This window comes from Aotus nancymaae, unplaced genomic scaffold (genome assembly GCF_030222135.1).
Source record: "Aotus nancymaae isolate 86718 unplaced genomic scaffold, 86718_ANA_hifiasm-v0.15.2.pri h1tg000003l, whole genome shotgun sequence".
NCBI lineage: Eukaryota > Metazoa > Chordata > Mammalia > Primates > Aotidae > Aotus > Aotus nancymaae.
In genome coordinates, this window is record NW_026988414.1 from 65,928,144 (window position 1) to 65,951,863 (window position 23,720).

The 23,720-nt window shown below is 38.9% G+C and overlaps 2 protein-coding genes across 3 annotated transcripts in view; one reads left to right on the forward strand and one right to left on the reverse strand.

Annotated features, from left to right (window-relative positions):
* Positions 1 to 461, reverse strand: part of AAGAB (alpha and gamma adaptin binding protein) — a 62,850-nt gene extending 62,389 nt beyond the window's left edge. Inside the window, exon 1 of the mRNA XM_012451370.3 lies at positions 399 to 461. The gene's annotated coding sequence lies outside the window, so the exon portion shown is untranslated. The remainder of the gene's footprint in view (positions 1 to 398) is intronic.
* Positions 51 to 23,720, forward strand: part of IQCH (IQ motif containing H) — a 280,207-nt gene continuing 256,537 nt past the window's right edge. The window contains exons 1-3 of one of the 2 annotated variants that reach the window (XM_012451365.2): positions 51 to 214; positions 7,327 to 7,449; positions 9,150 to 9,244. In XM_012451365.2, coding sequence (XP_012306788.1) covers positions 164 to 214; positions 7,327 to 7,449; positions 9,150 to 9,244 — 269 coding nt within the window. In that variant the 5' untranslated portion in view covers positions 51 to 163. The remainder of the gene's footprint in view (positions 215 to 7,326; positions 7,450 to 9,149; positions 9,245 to 23,720) is intronic. The other variant, XM_064381963.1, reaches the window with a different exon arrangement.

Sequence of the window (23,720 nt, forward strand, 5' to 3'; positions counted from 1 at the left end):
ATGACTAGGCTGGCCTGACCCCGCCCCCACCCCCCTTCCGCTCCCAGCGTGGAACAGGCCAGGCCGCGCGTGGTGTTGCCATGGGGATCAGAGCCCTGGGCTGAAGGTTTCTGCGCTTGGAGACCGCGCCTCCGCGGAGGTAGCAGTTCCTCCTGCCCTAGCCATGGCTGAGAACACTGAAAACCACGACCCTGTCGGATCCATCTTAATCCAGGTGGGAAACGGGCCTTCCCTGGCTCTGCCCAGCCGCGCCACTTTCGAGCGAGGCCCGGCGCGTCGATTTGCCGGCGCCCACCCATTTGGGGCGCCGACCCTGGACTGCCTCCAACACGCGAGAGCCTCCCAAAAATGCCCACCCTGACCTTCCCCCATGGCCCAGCACACTCCCAGTGACTTACCCTGGAGGTTACGCCCCAGAAGCGCGATATTCTGCGTCTGGGAAAACTCTAAAACCGTTCACCCGGAACTTTTACTTCAGAAAAGTTCACCTCACGCTGAGGCACCTTTTTTTTTTTGGAGACAGAGTTTCGCTCTTGCAACCGCGCGATCTCCGCTCACTGCACCCTCCGCCTCCCGGGTTCAAGCAATTCTCCTGCCTCAGCCTCCAGAGGTATTGCGATTACAGGCGCCTGCTACCACATCCAGCTAATTTTTTAATTTTTAATAGAGACAGGGTTTCACTGTGTTGGTCAGGCTAGTCTTGAGCTGACCTCGTGATCCACTCGCCTCGGCCTCCCAAAATGCCCTCTTGCGGGCACCATTTGTAAACGTTATATTCTGAAAAATTTGAACTCATGATATCGGGATTGGAGGAGAGACAAATCGGACATTCTAGGAGGCGAAAATCAATTTGGAGACAAATTGAAATATGTAAATTGCTTTTTTTAAACAGTCCAATTGTTTGGATTTAAATGTTCCTTGTTTAAGAACGCACACACAGAAAAATTAAGATAACTTGGAATGAAAAAATGTGACATTTAAAAAGACTTTTTTTTTTGGAGACAGTTTCACTCTGTCGCCCAGGCTGGAGTGATTTCGGCTCACTGCAACCTCCGTCTCCCAGGTTCAAGCGATTCTCCTGCCTCAGCCTCCCGAGTAGCTGGGACTACAGGCGCGTGGCACCACGCCCAGCTAAATTTTGTATTTTTTAGTAGAAACGGGGTTTCACCATATTGGCCAGGCTGGTCTGGAACTCCCGACCTCGTGATGCGCCCTCTTTGGCCTCCCAAAGTACTGGGATTACAGGTGTGAGCCACTGCGCCCAACCGAAAGAGCTTTTTAATTTGAGAGGGAAAATGTCAAAGTCTTGACTTTACCAATGTTGCTCAACAGTTCCACTCAGGTGTTTCTGAAATGGTTATAGCATTTTGTTTTCACATTTACGTGTGGTAACTTTAAGATATTTCCACATATATCATCAGTTTTAACTATCACATATATAATAGCTGCATTTGACTAAGTTGTTGAGAAGTGTTGTTTATGAATATTAATGTTGAGAAATACTACGTTTATGAATATTGATGAATGCTGAGTGTGTGATAGAATACATTGTTTGCTAGGAAGAATGATGGTAAGGAAAACCTAGCCACCCCCACCCCCAAGTAGAAAACTACTTGGGGCATTCCAAAGTGGCAAGACAATATATAAATGTCATACACCTGTGGAAACAATTCTTTAAGCTATCTGACCCTGCCCCCATGGCTCCCTTGTGGAGAATACTTTTTAGAATATGTTTTTTGTTTGTGATCAGTGGTAAGAGGGCACCAGCTGACTACTTGGCGTGTTTCGTGTTATGAGAAAATGCCGAACATCTGTTGTTAATAATGATCACCTTTTCGCGGAGAATAAATGTATGGGTCAGCGTCTACTCGGGGCCTCCTGCCTGGAATGCTGTCAGCCCCTGAGTCTCTCAGTTTGGAAGGCTGCTGGCCCCCAGGATACACCCACTTGGCTGTTCTATCTGGGTGTCTGCCTCTTACTTCCTTCAGTGCTACTGGGTGGGGGGTCTCTGCGAGCTGGTACTCAGTACTAAGTCTTGAAGTCGTTTGCCTGAGGTCACTCTATCAGAACTGTCACTCAGTGCATCTGAAGTGGATCTTACTCTTCTAACAGATCTAATTTTTCTGTCAGAATTTTGATCTTTTACCTCCCATCTAGGGGAAACTTCCCCTAAATCTACCTTCTCCCAAATACAAGCTCCTGAACTCACCAATTTCAGACTTCCCCATTAAGAATCATACCTAAATCTTTTCTGATTTTTTATCACCATCACCTGGCAATGATTTTAGCCAAACTGCAAAGTCTGAGGGAACAGTCTCCACAACACTGCCCTAACTTCAACACTACCTGCAAGTTCCAGGGTCCCCAGAACCACCTCACTTCAGACCAGCTTCGTACAAATTTAGGGGCCCCACCACCACCCTCACATTCAGTGCTTCACTAGAACTATTCATAGAACTCAGGAAAGTGCTGTGCTCACACTTCCGGTTTTATTATAGTGAAAGAATACAAATTAGCCAAGGGAAGAGATGCATAGCCTGGGGTCCAGGAGGGTTCCAAACACAGAGCTTTTGGTCATCTTATCCCTGTGGAGTCATGGACGTCCTTACCTGCATTACTTCCTCCCAGCCACAATATGTGGCAATATGCATAGAATGTTGCAACTAGATAACCTTATATAGGCTTTGGTGTCCAGAGTTTTTACTGGGGCTCAATCTCACACTGCCCTCATGGCTGACTGTTGATCTCCAGCCCTTCCTGGATACTTTTAGTCTCCCACTGCTCCAGAGGTTTGAACTGATACAGCATGGATCAAAACACCCATTATAAATCATGTTGTTGGACTGTCTGGTGGCCAAAGCCCACAAAGACACTTCTATCAGGCAGGACATCCTGGGGCCTAGAGATCACCGCCCAGTAGCCAAAGGCAAAGACTGGACCTCTCTTTGGGTAAGGTTAATTCTTTGCTGCATGTACCCCCTCTTTTTATAGATTCCAAATAATTAGAATAGTGGAGACTGCTACCTAGGATACAACATTAGAGTAATAGACAGCTGTTGACACTGAATTGTGAAATGGGTCAGAAGACCTAATAGTCATATCCATGTTATGCACCCCTACTTGTTTAAAAGGATTACTGTGGACATATTAAGTAAAGGGCTATGTAGAGGAAGAGAGCCTACATATTAATCAGATTATTAAGACTGATTTCTATATAGTATAAAATTCTATTCTCTACATGTAGAATATGTATAGTGAGGAAATTTGGAAGACTTTCCCTACTTTCCCAGTGAATCCTGAGAATTTGTGAGTATGTAGCACCACCCAAATGTGCCAACATGGATTCTACTTCTACTTGAGGCTATGATTTATTTCCCTCAGACAGGCTACCAATAATTAGTATGTCTAGTGGAAAGCACTTGAGGGGAAGTCAGAATGCCTTTGACATTCTCACAAGTAGTGACTTTGATCTAGTAACTTCACCTGTCTGGACCTCACTTTCTTCTTTCATAGGATGTATAGTTTGGATTAGATCCACTTCTGACTCCAAATTATCCCAATTTCCCCAAAGCTACATAATTTAATGTAAAAGTAGACATCCTTTGTGGTTAACCTAGGCAATCAAATTGTTTCTGGCAAGTCAGTGAGTGAATGTGTGTGCATGTGTGCGCGGGCAATAAACTGTAAAGCAGAGGTACTTTAAATTTCTTCTTGTTTCACCCTAATATGGTCAGTTAGGTGTGTGTTTCAATCAGATATATGAAACAGCTTTTTAGACCAGTGGTTCTCAAAGGTGTTGTAGGTATTATTTTTTAGCCCCAGTTTACAGAAAACCCCAAGGTACAAAGAAGTAAAGCATCTTGCCCATGAATACATCCAGTATGTATTGATCCTTAAATAGGCTATGGCATGTTTATGATGTAATCTTGCAGAAGTGTGGTAATGACTCTGGCATGTTTCCAATAATGCTTTGTAACTCTTAGAAGCTTTGTTTTTATGCTTCATTAAAATGTGGTATCTTTTTAATATATCTTTATAAATGCTTGCTTGCTTGACTCAAATATTAAACAAGTTTGTGTAACAAGTATTATTACCCGATCTTATGATTCAAAATTAGCTTTTTTGTTAAAATCCAACAATTGTGTGTGAACACAAAAATCCAGCAATTGTGTGTTCATGCTGATCTTGGAAATAGGGGAGCTCAATTGACAGTTTGCTATTTTCATTGTCTTTCTTATCAACCACTCTGATTTGTCAGGTGCATACAATATAAAAATGAATGAAGTTAGCCAGGTGTGGTGGCTCACGCCAGTATTCCCCAAACTTTGGGAGGCCAAGGTGGGCAGATCACCTGAGGTCAGGAGGTCAGGAGTTCAAGACCAACCTGGTCAACATGGCAAAACCCCATCTCTAGTAAAAAATATAAAAATTAGGCAGGCATGGTGGCAAGCCCCTGTAATCCCAGCTACTCAGGAGGCTGAGGCAGGGAGACTTACTTGAACCCAGGAGGCTGAGGTTACAGTAAGCCGAGATTGCACCACTGCACTCCAGTGTGGGCGACACAGTGAGACTCCGTGTCAAAAAAAAAAAAAGAAGTTAAAGATAATTGAGGTGATGAGAATAACTCAGCCAAACTCTATCTTTAGCAGAGATGAAGCAAGTAGAATTTTATATTGCTTGTAAATTCTAGAACAAATCTTTGCTGCATTAAATCTTTCAAGGACTTCTCATTAAGTAGCTTGGCCCCCAAATTGTCAAAATAATAATCTTTCTCCAAGTAGAAAATTTATGGAAAGAATGGTGTTTGATGATCACAGAGATGATGGATGATATGTAAATTTCAATATGGTAGATTGGATCTGTTTGAAGAAAAACAGAGATTTAGAACTCAGTCTTTTTTTCTAACCCAAGTTTTCTGTAGTACTTGTCTCTATTGCAATTATACAAACAGGTGGTTGGTTGTTAAGAGGGGGGCAGAAAATATCTAGCAAGAAAAGGAAAAACTCTTGAGAAAGATTAGGGAGCAAGTCAATTCAATTAACATTTAAGGAGTATCAGCTATAGTGTGAGGAGAGTCACTAGGTTTTACACTTCAGAAGAGGAGAACTAACATTTGTTCAGTGCCCCCCATGTGCTTAGCACTGTATAAAGTACTTATATTTTTACTCGTTTTACTCTTACCACTATTCAGAGTTAGCTATTATTATTCCCATTTTACAGATGAGAACACTCAGCCTCTAAGAGGCTAAGTAACTTTCCCAAGTTCAGTTTAGTAAAGAAGACAGCAGGATTCCAGTTCATATCTGTCAGCACCAAAGCCTATACTGATTCATTTTCATACATATTACCTCGTTTTCATTCAGCAATTTTAGGTAGGGTAATTCTTTTTTATTCTGGACAAAGAAATTAGAAATTCAGAAAATTTGGATATATGGAAATCATGTGACTAATAGGCGATAAAGCTAGGAATTATGTTCCCCTGCCTTTTATTGAGTTCTTACTATGTACCAAGCCTATTACATACTATCTTAAAGTTTTATCTTAAATCTATTTCTAATGGATTTAAGAAGGAAAAACAGAAATAATATGAATGCATCATTTTTTACAATCTGAGAGACAACTCTATGAAGAAGTATCTTTGTCCACACAAGGCAGGTGGGGGGAAAAAAAAACCTTTGGTATGGTTTTCTCTCCCTCTAGTAGTTGATAGACGTAATTACAGAAAGATGCATGGAGCTACAGATACTAGAAGAGGGAAAGTCACTACATTCAAAGGAGGAACCAAAAAAATACAGGCCTATAAAGGGCCTTGCCCTTCAACTGCCTCTCTATACTTTCCAAATGTCTTCAGACACTAGATGGCAAATCAGCTTGCAGCAGTAATTTGGATAAAACAATAGAAAGAAGTACATCTTTATGCTTAGTGCTTGCAAGCAAGCAGTAGGTGTGTTCAAATTTCAATCTGTGAGTTCTGAAGGCCTTACATGACAATTTGTGCAGAGTTCAGATGATCAGATGTATCGGCCAGACTGATGCCCATCAGTGAAAAGATGTAAATTCTGATCTTTTGAATACTTGGCTCCATGGCAACATTTGAGACTAATCACTAACACAGGCTGGATCAGTGTTGAGTCCAGTTATACTAACAGAAAAGTAACTTCTTCAAAATGCCTTTAGCAACCCAGTTTGCAGATTGTTATTGGTGTGACTATTGCTGAAACAAGTGTTGGGTTCATAAATTTGCATAACAAAATGTTTTTTTGTGGCAGCAGCCCATACAATAATTGGTGCCATCTGTATTTATCTGAAGTTTGGTTTCTAATATGAATGCAGAGAATCTTGTGCTTTCTAATTTCATAGTGCCCATTTTATTCTAAGGGTGCCTGATGTTGGAGAGATGTTCATCATTTCCAAGGAAAATACAAATTGAAGGAAAAATGTTTAATAACATTTGTTCCTTTTTCTTCAGGGATAATTTTCATTTCTCACTACATAAACCAAAATCAAGGTCACAACACCTAATGAACTACTTCTTCAGAGCAGTAAGTGGGGAAGACCCAGCCTAGGATGGAAAACCAACAGGCACTGACAACGCATTTACAATACTTTTTTTGAAAGACATTGGTTCTGCCACAGTTTCTTTGCTGGAAGTTTGTTTTCTTTCCTCTTAACCAATTTGTAGAAATTGGAATTTGGCACAAACCTCTTATTATCTCAGACTCAACTCTTTTACCACTTAATAAAGCAGAAACCGGGCTGGGTACGGTGGCTCATGCCTATAATCCCCAGCACTTTGGGAGGCTGAGGCGAGTGGATTGCTTGAGCTCAGGAGTTCGCAACCAGCCTGGGCAACACAGTGAAACCCTGTCTCTACTAAAATACAAAAAAATTAGCCGAGCGTGGCAGCGTGTGCCTGTAATCCTAGCTAATTGGGAGGCTGAGGCAGGAGAATTGCTTGAACCCAGAAGGTGGAGGTTGCAGTGAGCCGAAACCCTGCCACTGCACTCCAGCCTGGGCAACAGAGAGAGATTTCATCTCAAAAAAAAGGAAAGTAGAAACCATTTGAGTTGCAGTTTTATCTCAAATCTATTTCTAATGGGAGAAGGAAAAACAGAAATAACATGAAAGCATCATTTTTCACAATCTGAGAGACAATCACAGAGCATTCTCAATAAAGAATATCTTAGAAGCATAAAGGTGGTCCTTTTCAATGAATACCATAAAATCAGCTTTATGGCTCTACCAATTCAAGTACATTACAAACCTAAATATCTGCTATAGATGGACTATGAATTCTTTCAATATTTTTCATTTTTATACCTATAGGTCCATGAAGACCTTTATCAGTTAAAGGAGAAATTAACAAAATTCTCACTTGAGGAAAAAGGAGAGACTCTAGACATTCAGAGTCTTGAAACAGCAATCAAAAGGACTGAAATGGGGTTAAGAGTAAGTAGAGCCTGAGATATTAAATAAAATACTGGAAAGAGACAAAGCATCCTCCAGAAGAAAAGAATTCTGGTTCTCATAGGACCCTGAGTAATTCTGTACAAAGCTGAATTTAGGATGGTCCTCAGCATTCTTATTTTGTTATTTGTTCTCATCGTAATTATTAACTGATTGATTTATATTGTCATATTTGACAAAGAATTTAAGTAGGTTAAATGTAAGATTATGCAGTGACAACTCCTAAAATGTGGTTTTATAAAAATAACTTGGAGTATGAAAAATAATTACTGTCACTTGATATTAGCCAAAAGGCCAAGAAGTGATGAAAAATAATTACTGTCAATCCTACAATACGCCTGATTAAAATATTGTAGATTTTCTGGGATTTACTGAGATTCTAAAAGATAAGAGTTGGCTGGGCACAGTGGCACACGCCTGTAATCCCAGCACTTTGGGAGGACAACGCGGGCAGATCACTTGAGTCCAGGAGTTTGAGATCAGCCTGGGAAACATAGCGAAACCCCGTCGCTACAAAAAAATTTTTTAAAAAATTACCCAGGCATGGTGGCACATGCCTGTAGTCCCAGCTACTCAGGAGGCTGAGGTGGAAGGACCGCTTGAGCCCAGGAAGTTGAGGCTGCAGTGAGCCTTGATTGCCCCACTGCACTTTAGCCTGGGCTGCAGAGTAAGACGCTGTCTCAAAAAAAAGAAAAAAAGGATATAAAAAATAAGAATTGACTTTCTCCTAATAGCCTAAATATTTTGAGCTATTTATTTTTATAATGTTATAATCAAGTGGGTAAAACTAAAGAAATATACCAGTATTGGACCAGAGAAATAAAGTAGATAGGAACTTCATCGTTACACACAGATCTAAGGTCAGGGGAAAATCCAGTCTTCAGACTAGGATAAAGCAAGCTAATGGGTTATAAAACAAGCTGGTAGCCAGGCACGGTGGCTCACACCTGTTATCCCAGCACTTTGGGAGGCGGAGGCGGGTGGATCACGACGTCAAGAGATCAAGACCATCCTAGTCAACATGGTGAAACCCCGTCTCTACTCAAAATACAGAAAATTAGCTGGGCATGGTGGCGCGTGCCTGTAATCCCAGCTGCTCAGGAGGCTGAGGCAGGAGAATAGCCTGAACCCAGGAGGCGGAGGTTGCGGTGAGCCGATGACCGCGCCAATGCACTCCAGCCTGGGTAACAAGAGCAAAACTCCGTCTCAAAAAAAAAAAAAAAAAAAAGAGTGCCATAGAGGCTGGGCAATATAGGGAGACCCTGTCTCTACAAAAAATAAATTAGCCAGGCATGGTGGCGTGTGTCTGTGGTCCCAGCTGCTCAGGAGGCTGAGGTGGGGCGATTGCTTGAGCACAGGAGGTCGAGGCTACAGTGAGCCATTATCATACTACTGCCCTCTAGCCTGGGCAACAGAGCAAGACCCTGTCAAAAAAAAAAAAAAAAAAGTGTGCCACAGGTCACTCAAGCTTTGAGTCTCAGTTGTTTATTCTGCTTTTTGGGGTGGTTGAGGTAATTTGGCCTTGAGATGCCTAACAATACATTAGGCATATAATAATACATAGCATCTTGTGGTTTTGGCTTAATTACAGGATTCAGAGTGTTAACCTAATGAAATGAAATAAATTAACTGAGTATCTTAAGTCCACAATAATTGCTTAAACTTTGACATTTCTGTAACAGATTCACATTGAGAAATATTTGAATGTTGTAAACCAGAGCGTATTAACGACTTCTGTTAATGATGAGAGCTTCTATACTCCCCAGGCTTCCAAATGGTAAGTAAAATGGCCATTTAGAGCCCAAAGTAAATAAAATTGAGAAATAACTTTTCTCACTCAAGTGAGATGACTATAAATATAGGCAAAATTTTCTTGGCTTTGTTCACATCCTTTCTATTAATTTCAGTAGAGATTTTGCATAAGAAGTTAGTGGTAGATCAAGTACAGTGAACATTGTTGAGATGGGGGATGCATTAAAACCAAAACTTCACCACTAGCAGTATATACATGGAACAGAATTGTACTTCTACCCCTCAATTTTATGCAAATTAAAAAAAAATAAGTTAATGGTGGAATTTGGACTTCAATGAAGTGTATTATAGATTATTTTTATTGAGTTCTAATGCTTGACACTATAATAATTATTTCAGTGTCGTAGGTTTTGCTGTTACTCTTTGTTGTTGTTGTTTTATAGTGAAAGGTATCTAAAATTTAACTTTTAAAGGAAACATGTTAATATAAATCAGTTTTCACACTATTTAGATCACATGGTACTTTATGGTTTCCAGAATGTCTTATGTGCTTGATTATACAGATAATTTTGGTATCCAGGGTAAATAAAACAAAAATAAAACTTGCTTGAAATATCTATTATGTGCATCCTAAGAGATGATTTATTAAAATTAGAATTGAGTTAAAAATAAATGGCCTTGCCTTACCTTCAGAATTTTTACGTACAGGCCTGAATTTGAATGAATGTCAATTAAGCTTTTGTACTAAGGTTAAAAATCCTCTAGCCCTTATTTGTGTTTTATATATATACTCAGCATAAATGAGTAATATCAGGCAGTGAAGTAAAGTTTCATAAATAGTGCACGAGAAGTCAAGGAAAGCTGTAGACATAGCTAAGTCAGTACTGGGGAGCAGAGCTTTGGGTGTACATTGGACCTGTCTCCCTTTCTCTACATGAAGGCAGTGCCACAGGCATTCTCCATCCATTGGTAGAGGCAGCCCTTTCCTGGTCTCCCTATTTTCACCTGGACCTCCTTGCAGACATAAACGTCTGTCATCTCTGTGTTCATCACAGTTTCATCCCTGCTGCCTTCAAGGCACTTGAATTAGTTATCTATTTTATAAGAAATCACTCATGGAATGGCTTAGGACAACAAATACTTTTCATGGGTCAGGAATCTGGGCACAGCAAGCTAAGTGCCTCTGGCTCAGGGTCTCTCACAAGGCTGCAATTTAAGTATTAACTGGACAATCTCATCTGAAAACTTTGCTTCCAAGCTCACTCATATAGTTACTGGCAGGCCTTGGTTCCTCACTGTGTGGGTCTCTCTTAGGCTGTCTGAGTATTTCTACAGCATGGCAACTGGTAACCCAAAAGAGATCCAGAGAGTGGAAAAGAGTGCCCTAGATGGAAGCCACAGTCCTTTTGTAACTGAATCTCATAAGTGGTATCACTTCTACTCTGTTCTGTTGTAAGAAGTGAGCCAGTAGGTTTAGCCCCCATTCAAGGAGAAGGGATTATACAAGGGCATGAATACCAGGGAGTGGGGATCTTTGGGGGCCATCTAGGAGGCCAAATGCCACTGTACTCCTCTGTTTATCTTAATGATCCAGCTTTGGTCTCAGTCTCTCTCTCTCTCTTTCTCTCCCTCCATCCCCCTCTACTTATGTATGCATATATACACATATGCATGTGTATGTGTGTGTGCATATATATACACATATGTATATATGTATATATACACATATACACACACATACACATGCATATATATATACAGATATACACACACATACACATGCATATATGTATATACATATATATAGAGAGAGAGAGAAAGAGAGAGAGAGAGACATGATCTTACTCTGTTGACCAGGCTGGTCTTCAATGCCTGGACTCAAATCATCCTCCTGCTTGGGCCTCCCAAAGTGCTGGGATTATAGGTGTGAGCCACCATGCCTGACCCCTCTTCAAATGATTTCTGAATTTGTGTAGTATTCATACTATACAACTTATTTGGCATACATCGTTTACTACCTTATATTGGTAGTTACTTCTTCATTGCTCTTGAGGACAGTGACAAAGTCTCATATATCTCAGTAGTCCCAGTTTACCATAGTGTCTTGTACATGGTAGGGCCTCAATAAATGTTTGTGATAATACTTTATCCTTTCCATGGATAGAATATGAAATATGTTTATCTATATTATCTTATTTGATCTTTAAAATAAGTATGTCATTGCCTCGATAAGTATTACCCTCATTTTATAAATATGTAAAAATGAGGTCATAGAAGTTAAAAGACTTGACCAAAATCTGAGAGTTGGTAAAGAAAACGAACACTAGAACCAAAATTTCCTCAGCTTGCAAAGTTCTTTTCACTGATTGAAATCTTCTTTATATATATTAGAGTAACTAGCCAAAGTCAAAGCATTAAACACTGAGGTACAGAGATGGTAATGAACTATGTATGATTTAGTACTCTCATATTTCTTAAAATGCTGGAAAGAATTATAAGTAACTTCTGCCTTTCTGGCAGATTTTTGGCATGTGATCTTATGAGGGGAATAGGAGAAATGTCATTTCAGAATGCTGAGCTTGAGCTGGGAACCTGGAGAAGCAGAAAGGTCTGAATATCCAAAAGATGTGGACATTGTGATACAGGAACACTATCTGTCATCGTTACTTCTTTGTAGTATCAACACATTGACCCTCCACAATTCCACAAACTTCTGGGTGAATCTAAAAAACTATTCTCTTCGCTTCTCCCTTATCCTTACTTTGGCATCCTGAATTAGACCATCTTTTCTGCCCACATTTAATTCAAGTCAAGAAGTATCAAATGAATTTGTACTGTGTGCTAGCACCATGCCTAGTGCTCTTTGGAATTCAAAAGAAAGTCATTACCTTGAGAACTCTAGCGTCGAGTCAGACAAACTCAGTGCAAATTACGGTGCATGGTGGCACATGAGTAAAAGGTAATATAAGTCTGTCAGGAGATTACCATGGCATGTGTATACCTATGTAACAAACCTGCATGTTCTGCACATGAACCCCAGAACTTAAAGTATAATTTTAAAAAAGTGATACTTTATACAAACACTTTAGTTTGTGGTTATTTATATCTTTAATTTTTAAATTTAGAACTAAAACTATGGCTTGAAAATAGGTTAATATACATAATCTTTTAAAACAATCTATAGGGAAAATAATAAAAGGGATTCTTGGAGAAGAAGGTATTAGAAGTTACCTTACCAACTTAAAATATTGGCTCTTAGTTTGAATTCAAGGGAACCTAGCAAGGCAAAGTGCACTGCCTACAGTTGGCAGCCAAGAGGTCTATAGCAGGTGGAGAAGGTGTGTCATCAAAGGATCAAGCATACAAGCAGCAAGAAAAAAAGCCTCAGAATGGAAGGGGTGGGGAAAAGCAAACGAGAAGAGCTATCTGTCACCAATTGTAGTGAAATAATCAAATACTCAAGTTCTACTGTCTCTGTCTTTCTCTTTGTCTTCTCGACAGAGAACCAGGAGTCTGGACTGTAGATTTTCAAGTTATGATAGCTGAAAAGAGCTACCTAGGTAGCAATTGCAGCTACAGAGAACAAAACAAAGTATCTGGCAGAAATCTTTTCTTAGACAGTTATCTTTTGCCGAGGAGTGCCCTTGCTCCTTACTAGGGTCTGGAGGAGCGAAGGAAGACATTGACTGGGGCATGGAGTTAGTTCCCAAAACTGGTACTTGGATCATATCATTCCTGTTCAATACAATAGTATAATCATTGGCCTTCTTACCAGGAAGATGGGGAGCTGTCGAGTTTGTATGGGCCCTACAAACCTGGAGGAGTGGCAAGAGCATCTCTTAGACCCAGCTGAGAATGTGTAGGGCAAAAGTAGCATGCCATCAGAAATGAAATGAGATGAGACAAGGTTAAAAAAAAAACTTGGGAAAAGTCCACACTGGGTCTTCAGAGTAAACAAGCAGGTCCTGAGAGTCAAAATGAAAGTCATAGGATGTGACTCAGGGAAGAGAAGCAACAGCAGTAGATGGGAATAGATACAAACAAGAGAATCCCAGAGATGGGAGACTATGGCCCGTGGCTGACATTTTCTCTGCTCCCAGTCATACCTGATTCTGTACTTGCCCCAAGACACTGTCATGAATAGACTTGGCTTCAGAGTCTGGCATGGACTGCTAGGAGATTATATGCAAAGCAGGTTATAGAGCCCAGAATTTCCTCAAGTTCTCATGCCTACAAGGAGGAGATAGGACAATTCATTGCATTTTTCTTCTCTGGTTCCTTAGCAAAGTCCTTAGAATATCCAAGTAGGAAGGTGTTTTTCATTTATCAATGGCACGACTCACTGAAGAGTGGGCAGCTGAGTCACAAGCTTGATCGGGGATCAAAGAGGAGACTTAACTTTCTCTAAGTTTTGAATTGGGACAGAAGCTGGACCTGGCCTTTTATTGCACATAGCCATCAGTCAAATAATTTGGGCATATATTCATAATATGTGTATATTTATTTATAAATTATATATTTTTATTATATATAGTGAATACATTATAAAATACCAATATATAAATTTTTTAGTAAGATAAAGATGAAGTAAGTATTTAAAATTTTTTTTTTGAGATGGAATTTCACTCTTGTTGCCTGGGCTGGAATGCAATGGCACAATGTCGGCTCACTGCAACCTCTGCCTACCAGGTTCAAGTGATTCTCCTGCCTCAGCCTCCCAAGTAGCTGGGATTACAGGCATGCGCCACCATGCCCGGCTAATTTTGTATTTTTAGTAGAGATGGGGTTTCTCCATGTTGGTCAGGCTGGTCTCGAACTCTTGAACTCAAGTGATCCACCTGCCTCAGCCTCCCAAAGTGCTGGGATTACAGGCATGAGCCACCATGCCCGGCCAAATTTTTAAAAAATTGTATGAACAGCATGAAACTTTTAATTCTTGCTAATAGTGTTCATTAATTATAATGTTCAGATTGCTTAATGTTGTTAATTATGATGGTTTTATACTGGCTGTGATTAATATCTTAAGACATCATACTCTAGACTTAGGTTCAGCATTGATGATAGGTGTAAGTCCATAATTTCAGTTATTCTTCTGGATAACTTTTAAGTTTTGGGGTTTTCTTTGGCTGACTTTTCTTAAGTAGGATTGAATCATCATTTTTACTTTCTAACATGGGTGAAGGAAAAAAGCTCATGCTAAGAGTAAAAATGTCAGCTCTGTCATTTTCTTGTTCATGGATGCTTATTATCTTCAAAATACATTGTGCTTTTTGCAGAAAGCCTTAAGACGCGTTCATTTTTTCAGTCATAGCACGCTTGAAATTAAATAACACAATTCATAAACCCACTACGTGAGTAAACTGCAGTCCATTCTAATGCTCTGAGAGCAAATGCACCAGTGCTGGTCCATTGTTTTGTGATTTGGAGCTTCCACTCTCAGGATGCCTCCAGAGCTGCAAGGGATATTACCCCATGGGGGATTAAGTGACAAGCTGAATATTGAATGGTAGTACAAAGTAATTTCTTATTTCTTTCTTTTTTAACTTAAATAGAAGTTCTTATACTTTCCTCACATGACCAATGGCATCATCTCATGGGTTGTGGGTACCGCATTTGAGAGACAACAGGTCTAGAGTGATGGTTCTCAAACTTTTGTTTGCAGTTTTCTTTCCCTGGCTCCCAAGGGGGCATCCTAGAATCTGCATTTTAATGAACATTCTTTATATTTCTAACGCAGATGATTTGTGCTCGGAATCTCTGGGATGAGTGTCACTACCTGGAATTAATACTTTTTTGGCCACGTAGAGGGCCTAACTCTGTATGATCGATCAAGAGCTTAGTCCTGGACATTCTGCTACCCGGTCGCTATGAAGGATTGGAGTGCCTCTTGCACTGGGATTGAACCAGGACTGGGACCTGGCAGTCAGGCTAGCAGGAACTGCCAATGCCAATGCCTGCTCAAACTCTGAGGCTGATAGAGTGTCAGAGGCCAAAAGTCCCAGGGCAGTAACTCCTTCTGAGAGGGAGGCATATAATGACTGCAGATCTCTGTTCCTTTGACAGCAGAGCGCAGTTCCTATGAGTAACTGAGAATCAACATTGTTCAGATATGGGGCTTCATTCTGTCTGTGGAAACCCAGGAAATCGGGAGAGTTTATTCCAAATGAGTACTATTCCTAGACACACCTTTTAAAAGAATTTAGAACAGGTATGTAATAATGATCATCTTCATTATCATCCTTATCATGATCTTCATCATCATCATCATTTTCATGACACTTGAGAGTTTGCAAAGGACTTTCTTTAAACTTACAAGGTAAATATTTACTCTTTCTTTTTAAAGATGAGGTAACTGAGACTCAGAGAGGTTGTATAAATCAGTCCTAGATCATGTGCATAATCAATGATAAAGGCTCGAGTTCTAATGAAATATCTACAATCTAGCACTCTTCTGCTCCATAACTGCCTGAAAATCAGAAAGCCTGATTTTCATAAAAGATACTTTTCCTTTTTAGCCAGCATTGCTCAAGGGAAAATCTGGCAGTTTTGTCTGGTAGAGACAAACCAGTAGGTACACAAAATGATGGTAATGAATGCCAGCGAATGCAAGATTCTCCTAGCATCTTGAAACAATGATGAAGACATTATCAAAAGTAGCATATTTTCTCCAAAGAGCTCTAAGTGCTTTTGTACTGTTTTCAAAATAGGTTTCACTGTTATCACCACTTTGTCGATTTTTCTTTTATGTCAAAGGATAGTTCCTCCTCTTAACTATTGCTGGCTTTCACAGATTTTATTGCTTGTGATATCTGCTCACTCTGTTCTTAACGACCATGCTTTGGTTATTGACTAGGAGGGTGACTGCCATCTGTACCAGCGCTATCAGAACTGCACAGAAATCTTCATTTTATGCTTGCTCTGTTGTGCTGGTATTTAGGGGAAAAAAAGAAAACAAACGAACAAAGCAAGTAATAGTGAAAAAAGGTGAGAGGAAGAGGTTTTTGTTAAATGGTGAGTGTAGATTAGAAGGTACATTGTCATTCAATTATTGAAACACCATGGATCCTATCTATTCTGGGTTGTTTCAGTGCAGTTATATATGATATGACTACACTATTCACAGAGAGAGAGAAAGAGAGATAAAGCATGTATAACAAGATGTTAACACTTGGTAATCTATGTGAGGGGCATTTGCATGCTCACTGTTCTTTACACTGCACATCCAGTTTGAAATTTTTTAAAGCAAAAAATAAACTTCTAAAACAATTATAAAATAAAACATAAGCTGGAAAAACATTTGCAACAGATATGACACAAAAATTGCTAAGATTCTTAAATACAAAATACACTTGCCCAAAAAAACTGAACACTTGATATAGATAGAAGGGCATCAACAGACCACTCACAGAGAGAAATGCAAATAAGCAGTAAACATGTGAAAAGTGTTTAATGCCACTGGTAACTGATGAAACACAAATGAAACCAAAATGTTTAATCTTACAGATAAACCAGAGAAATGCAAATCAGACAATATGTTACTATTTTTTCTTTAAAAATAAGCAAAACAAATAATTTAAATCACCAAAGTACTCAGTGCTGATGAAGGTACAGCAAAACGGGCATACTTTTATCCTTCTGGTGGAAGTGTACATTAGCACAAAGTTCTTTCTTCATTCAATTTATTATTTTGTTGGTACATAAGAGTTGTACATATCTTCAAGGTACATGAGATAATTTGATACATTTTTTTTTTTTGAGATGGAGTCTTGTTCTTGTTGCCCAGGCTGGAGTGCAATGGCACCATCTCGGCTCACTGCAACCTCTACCTCCTACCTCAGCCTCCCAAGTAGCTGGGATTGATACAGGCACCCACCACCCCACCCAGTTAATTGTTTGTATTTTTTTTTTTTTTTTTTTTTTTTTGTAGTAGAAACAGGGTTTCACTGCGTTGGTCAAGCTTGTCTCGAACTCCTGACCTCAGGCAATCCACTCACCTTGGCCTACCAAAGTGCTGAGATTACAGGCGTGAGCCACTGCGCCTGGCTGATACATTCTTATAGTGTGTAAAGATCAAATCAGGGTAATTAAATTATCCATCACCTTAAATACTTATTTTTTCTTTAAGCTACGAATATGCAAATTATTATAGTCTAGCTATTTTGAAATGTACAATAGAGTAGTGTTAACTATAGTCACTCTAATGATCTATAAAAACTAGGTTTTATTTCTTCTCTCTAACTGTATATTAATAATCATTAATCAATCTCTCTTCAACCACCCCTCACCGCTCTCCTCTTGGCCTCTGGTAACCACCAATCTACTCTCTATATTCATGAGATCCACTGTTTTTTTTTAACTCCCACATGTGAGTGAGAACATGAGATAAAGTCTTTCAGTACTTGATTTATTTCACTCAACATAATGACCTCTAGTTCCATCCATGTTGCTATGAATGACAGGATTCCATTGTTTTTATGGCCAAATAATATTCCATTGTGTATATATACCATGTTTTCTTTATCCATTCATCCATTTATGGGCACTTAAGTTGATTCCAAGTTTTGTTTATTATGAATAATGCTGCAGTAAGCATAGGAATGCAAATCTCTCTTCAATATATTGATTACCTTTCTTTTGGATATATACCCAGTAGTAAAATGGCTGGGTCTTATAGTAGTTCTAATTTTAGTTTCTTGAGAAACCTCCATGCTGCTTTCCATAGTGGGTATACTAATTTGCATTCCCACCAACAGTGTATGAGGATTGCTAGCATCAGATAAAAGCCGTTCTAACTGGGATGAGAGGATATCTCATTGTGGTTTTGATTTGCATTTCTCTGATGATTAGTGATGCTGAGCATTTTTTCTTATACCTGTTGGCCATTTGTATATCTTCTTTTGAGAACTGTCTATTCAGATCTTTTCCTCATTTTAAAATCAAATTATTTGTCATTTTGCTTTTGAGTTTTTTGCGCTCCTTATATATTCTGGTTATTAATCCTCTGTTGGATAGATACCTTGCAAATATCTTCTCCCATTCTGTGGTTTGTCTCTTTGTTGATTGTTTCCTTTGTTCAGAAGTTTTTTAGTCTGATGTAATTCCATTTGTCTGTTTTTGCTTTTGTTGTCTGTGCGTTTGAAGTCTCTTACATACTTTTTTTTACCTAGACCAGTGTCCTGGAGCATTTCCCCGATGTTTTCTTCTAGAAGTTTCATAGTTTCAGGTGTTAGATTTAAGTCTTTAATCCATTTTGATTTGATTTTTATATATGGTGAGATATAGGGGTCTAATTTCATTTTTCTGCGTATGGTTATCTAGTTTTCCCAGCATCATTCATTGAAGAGACTACCCTTACCCCAGTGTATGCTCTTGCCACCTTTGTTGAAAACTAGTTGACGGTAAATGTCTATGTTTATATCTGATTTCTCTATTCTGTTTCATTTGTCTATGTGTCTGTTTTTATGCCAGTACCATTCTGATTTGGTTATGATAGCTTTACTGTATATTTTGGAATCAGATAGTGTAATGCCTCCAGCTTTGTTCTTTTTGCTCAGAATTGCTTTGGCTATTTGGGGTCTTTTGTATTTCCATATAAATTTTAGGATTGTTTTTTCTATTTTTGTGAAGAATGCCATTGGTACTTTGGTAGGGATTTCATTGAATCTATAGATTGCTTTCAGTAGTATGCAAATTATAACAATATTGATTCTTCCAACCCATGAACATGAAATATCTTTCCCTTTTTTTGTCCTCTTAAATTTCTTTCATCAGTGTTTTATAGTTTTCTTTGTATTTATCTTTCACTTCTTTAGTTAAATTGATTCTTAGATATTTATATATTCTTTGTAGTTACTGTAAATGGGATTGCTTTCTTGATTTCTATTTTAGATTGTTTGCTGTTAGCATACATAAATGCTACCAATTTTTGTATGATGATTTTATATCTTGCAACTTTACTGAATTCATTAATCAGTTCTAACAGTTTTTTGGTGATGTCTTTAGGTTTTTCTAAATATAAGACCATGTTGTCTATGAACAAAGCTAATTTCACTTCTTTCTTTCCAATTTGATGCCTTTATTTCTTTCTTTGGCCAGGATTTGCAGTATTATATGGAATAAAAGTTGTGAAAGTGGGTATTCTGGTCTTATTCCAGATCCTAGGAGAAAGCCATCCAGCTTCTCCCTGTTTAGTATGATGTTGGCTACTGGTTTGTCATATATGGCCTTTATTATTTTCAGGCATGTTCTTCTATCCCCGGTGTGCTGAAGGTTTTTTTATCATAAAGGCATGCTGTGGTTTGTTTGGCTGCACCAAGTCTCATGTTGAATGTTGATCCCCAGTGTTGGAGGGGAGCCTGGTGGAAGGTGTGTGGATTGTGGGAGTGGATCCCTCATGAATGGATTGGTGCCATTCTCATGGGAGTGAGTGAATTCTACTCTTAGTCTCCATGAGAACTGGTTGTTGAAAAGAGACAGGCACCTCTTCCTCTCTCTTGCTGCTTCTCTCACCATGCGATCTCTACATACTGGTTCCCCTTACCTTCTACCGTGAATGGAAGCAGCCTGAAGCCCTGACCAGAAGCAGATGCTAGCACTATGTTTCTTTTATAGCCTGAAGAACCATGAGCCAAATAAACCTCTTTTTTTAAAAAAATTACCCAGCTTCAGGTGTTCCTTTATAGCAACACAAACAGAATAAGACAGGAATGTTGAATTTTATCAGATGTCTTTCAGCATCTATTGGAATGATCGTGGTTTTTTGTTCTTGGTTCTATTAGAGTGATGTATCACATTTATTGATTTGACTATGTTGAACCATCCTTGTATCCCTCGCATGAATCTCACTTGATCATGGTGAATGATCTTTTAAATGCATTGTTGAATTTGGTTTGCTAGGATTTTGTTGAGGATTTTCATATCTATATTTATGAGTGATATTGGCCTATAGTTTTCTTTTTTTGTTGTATCTTCATCTGGTTTTTGTATCAGCATAATGCTGTCCTCATACAATGAGTTTGGAATTTCCCTCTCTTCATTTTTTTTTTTTTTGGAAGAGTTTGAGTAAAATTGATGTTAGTTATTCTTTAAATGGTTGGTAGGTAGAAATCAGCAGTGAAGCCATCAAATCATTGGCTTTTCTTACATAGGAAATTTTTAATTATGGCTTTGATCTCTTTACTCTTTATTGGTTTGTTGAGGCTATTTCTTTATGGTTCAATCTTGGTAGGCTGTAAATGTCCAGGAATTTATCTCTTCCTTCTGGGCTTTCCAAATTGTTGGGATATAGTTGTTCATAATAGTCTATAATAATTTTTTGTATTTCTGTTATCTCAATTATTATGTCTCCCTTTTTGTTTCTGATTTTATTTTATGGGTTTTATCTCTTTTTTTCTTAGTCTAGCTAAAGGTTTGTTGATTGTGTTTATCTTTTCAAAAAAAACCCACCTTGGCCAGGCACCAGTGGCTCACACCTGTAATCTCACCAGTTTGGGAGGCCGAGGTGGTTGGATCACCTCAGGTCAGGCGTTCGAGACCAGCCTGTCCAATATGGCAAAACCCGTCTCTACTAAAAATACAAAAAAAATTAGCCAGGCATGGTGACACGTGCCTGTAATCCCAGCTACTTGGGAGGCTGAGGCAGAGGAATCAGTTGAATCCAGGAGGCAGAGGTGGCAGTGGTCCAGGATTGTGCCATTGCACTCCAGCCTGGGCAATAAGAGCAAAACTCTGTCTCAAAAAAAAACACCTTCTAATTTTGTTGATCTTCTATATGTTTTTGTCTCAATTTCATTTATTTCTGCTCTAGTCTTTATTATTATTATTATTATTTTTTGCCTTTTACTGATTTTGTGTTTGGTATGTTCCTGCTTTTCTAATTCCTGGAGGTGCATCATTAGGTTGTTTATTTGAACTGTTTATACTTTTTGATGTAGGCATTTATTTGTTGTAAACTTTCCTCTTAGGACTGCTTTTTCAGTGCCCGATAATTTTGGTATGTTGCATTTCCATTTTCCTTTGTTTCAGGAAATCTTAAATTTTCTTCTTAATTTCTTTATTGACTGTCATTCAGAAGCATATTTTTTAGTTTCCATGTGTTTCTGTAGTTTCCAGGGTTCCTCTTGTAATTGATTTCTAGTTTTATCCCATTGTAGTAAAAAAAATATATATATGGTTTCTACTTTTTAAAATTTGTTGAGATGTTTTTTGTGGCCTAAGATATGATCTCTAAAAATGTTCTCTATTCTGGAGAATGTTCCATGTGCTGATAAAAAGAATGTGTATTCTACAGCAGTTGGGTTAAATGTCCCATAAATATCAGTTAGGCCTACCTGGTCTAGTGTGTAGTTTAACTTTAAAGTTTTTGCTGATTGACATACAAAGAGGAGCTGGTACCATTCCTTCTGAAACTATTCCAAATAATCCAAAAAGAGGGAATCCTTCCCAAATCATTTTATGAGACCAACATCATCCTGATACCAAAACCCGGCAGAGACTCAACAAGAAAAGAAAACTTCAGGCCAATATCCGTGATGAACATAGATGCAAAAATCTTCAATAAAATACTGGCAAGGCAATTGCGACAGCACATCAAAAAGCTTATCCACCCTGATCAAGTAGGATTCATCCCGGGGATGCAAGGCTGGTTCAACATACGCAAGTCTATAAACATAATTCACCACATAAACAGAACCAAAGACAAAAACCACATGATTATCTCAATTGATGCAGAGAAGGCCTTTGACAAAATTCAACAGCCCTTTATGCTAAAAACCCTCAATAAACTAGGTATTGACGGAATGTATCTCAAAATAATAAAAGCTATTTACAACAAACCAACAGCCAATGTCATACTGAATGGGCAAAAACTGGAAGCATTCCCTTTGAAATCTGGCACTAGACAAGGATGCCCTCTCTCACCACTCCTATTCAGTATAGTACTGGAAGTTCTAGCCAGAGCAATCAGGCAAGAAAAAGAAATAAAGGGTATTCAAATAGGAAAGGAGGAGGTCCTATTTGCAGACGACATGATTGTATATCTAGAAGACCCCATCGTCTCAGCCCAAAATCTCCTGAAACTGATAAGCAACTTCAGCAAAGTCTCAGGATACAAAATCAATGTGCAAAAATCACAAGCATTCCTATACACCAATAACAGACTTAAAGAGAGCCAAATCAAGAACGAACTGCCATTCACAATTGCTACAAAGAGAATAAAATACTTAGGAATACAACTAACAAGGAACGTAAAGGACCTCTTCAAGGAGAATTACAAACCACTGCTCAACGAAATAAGAGAGGACACAAACAGATGGAGAAACATTCCATGCTCATGGTTAGGAAGAATCAATATTGTGAAAATGACCATACTGCCCAAAGTAATTTACAGATTCAACGCTATCCCCATCAAGCTACCAATGACCTTCACACAACTGGAAAAAACCACCTTAAACTTCATATGGAACCAAAAGAGAGCCCACATAGCCAAGTCAATTCTAAGCAAAAAGAACAAAGCAGGAGGCATCACACTATCGGACTTCAAACTATACTACAAGGCTACAGTAATCAAAACAGCATGGTACTGGTACCAAAACAGAGATATAGACCAATGGAACAGAACAGAGGCCTCGGAGGCAACACCACATATCTACAACCATCTGATCTTTGACAAACCTGACAAAAACAATTAGTGGGGAAAGGATTCCCTGTTTAATAAATGGTGTTGGGAAAACTGGCTAGCCATGTGCAGAAAGCAGAAACTGGACCCCTTCCTGACACCTTACACTAAAATTAACTCCACATGGATTAAAGACTTAAACATAAGACCTAACACCATAAAAACCCCAGAAGAAAACCTAGGCAAAACCATTCAGGACATAGGCGTAGGCAAGGACTTCATGACCAAAACACCAAAAGCATTGGCAACAAAAGCCAAAATAGACAAATGGGGCCTAATCAAACTCCACAGCTTCTGCACGGCAAAAGAAGCAGTCATTAGAGTGGATCGGCAACCAACACAATGGGAAAAAATTTTTGCAGTTTACCCATCTGACAAAGGGCTGATATCCAGAATTTACAAAGAACTAAAACAGATTTACAAGAAAAAAAAAAACAAGCCCATTCAAAAGTGGGCAAAGGATTTGAACAGACACTTTTCAAAAGAAGACATACATAAGGTCAACAAACATATGAAAAAATGCTCATCATCACTGGTCATTAGAGAAATGCAAATCAAAACTACATTGAGATACCACCTCACACCAGTTAGAATGGTGATCATTAAAAAATCTGGAGACAACAGGTGCTGGAGAGGATGTGGAGAAATAGGAACACTTTTACACTGTTGGTGGGAGTGTAAATTAGTTCAACCATTGTGGAAGACAGTGTGGCGATTCCTCAAGGACCTAGAAATAGAAATTCCATTTGACCCAGCAATCCCGTTATGGGTATATATCCAAAGGATTATAAATCGTTCTACTATAAGGACACATGCACAGGAATGT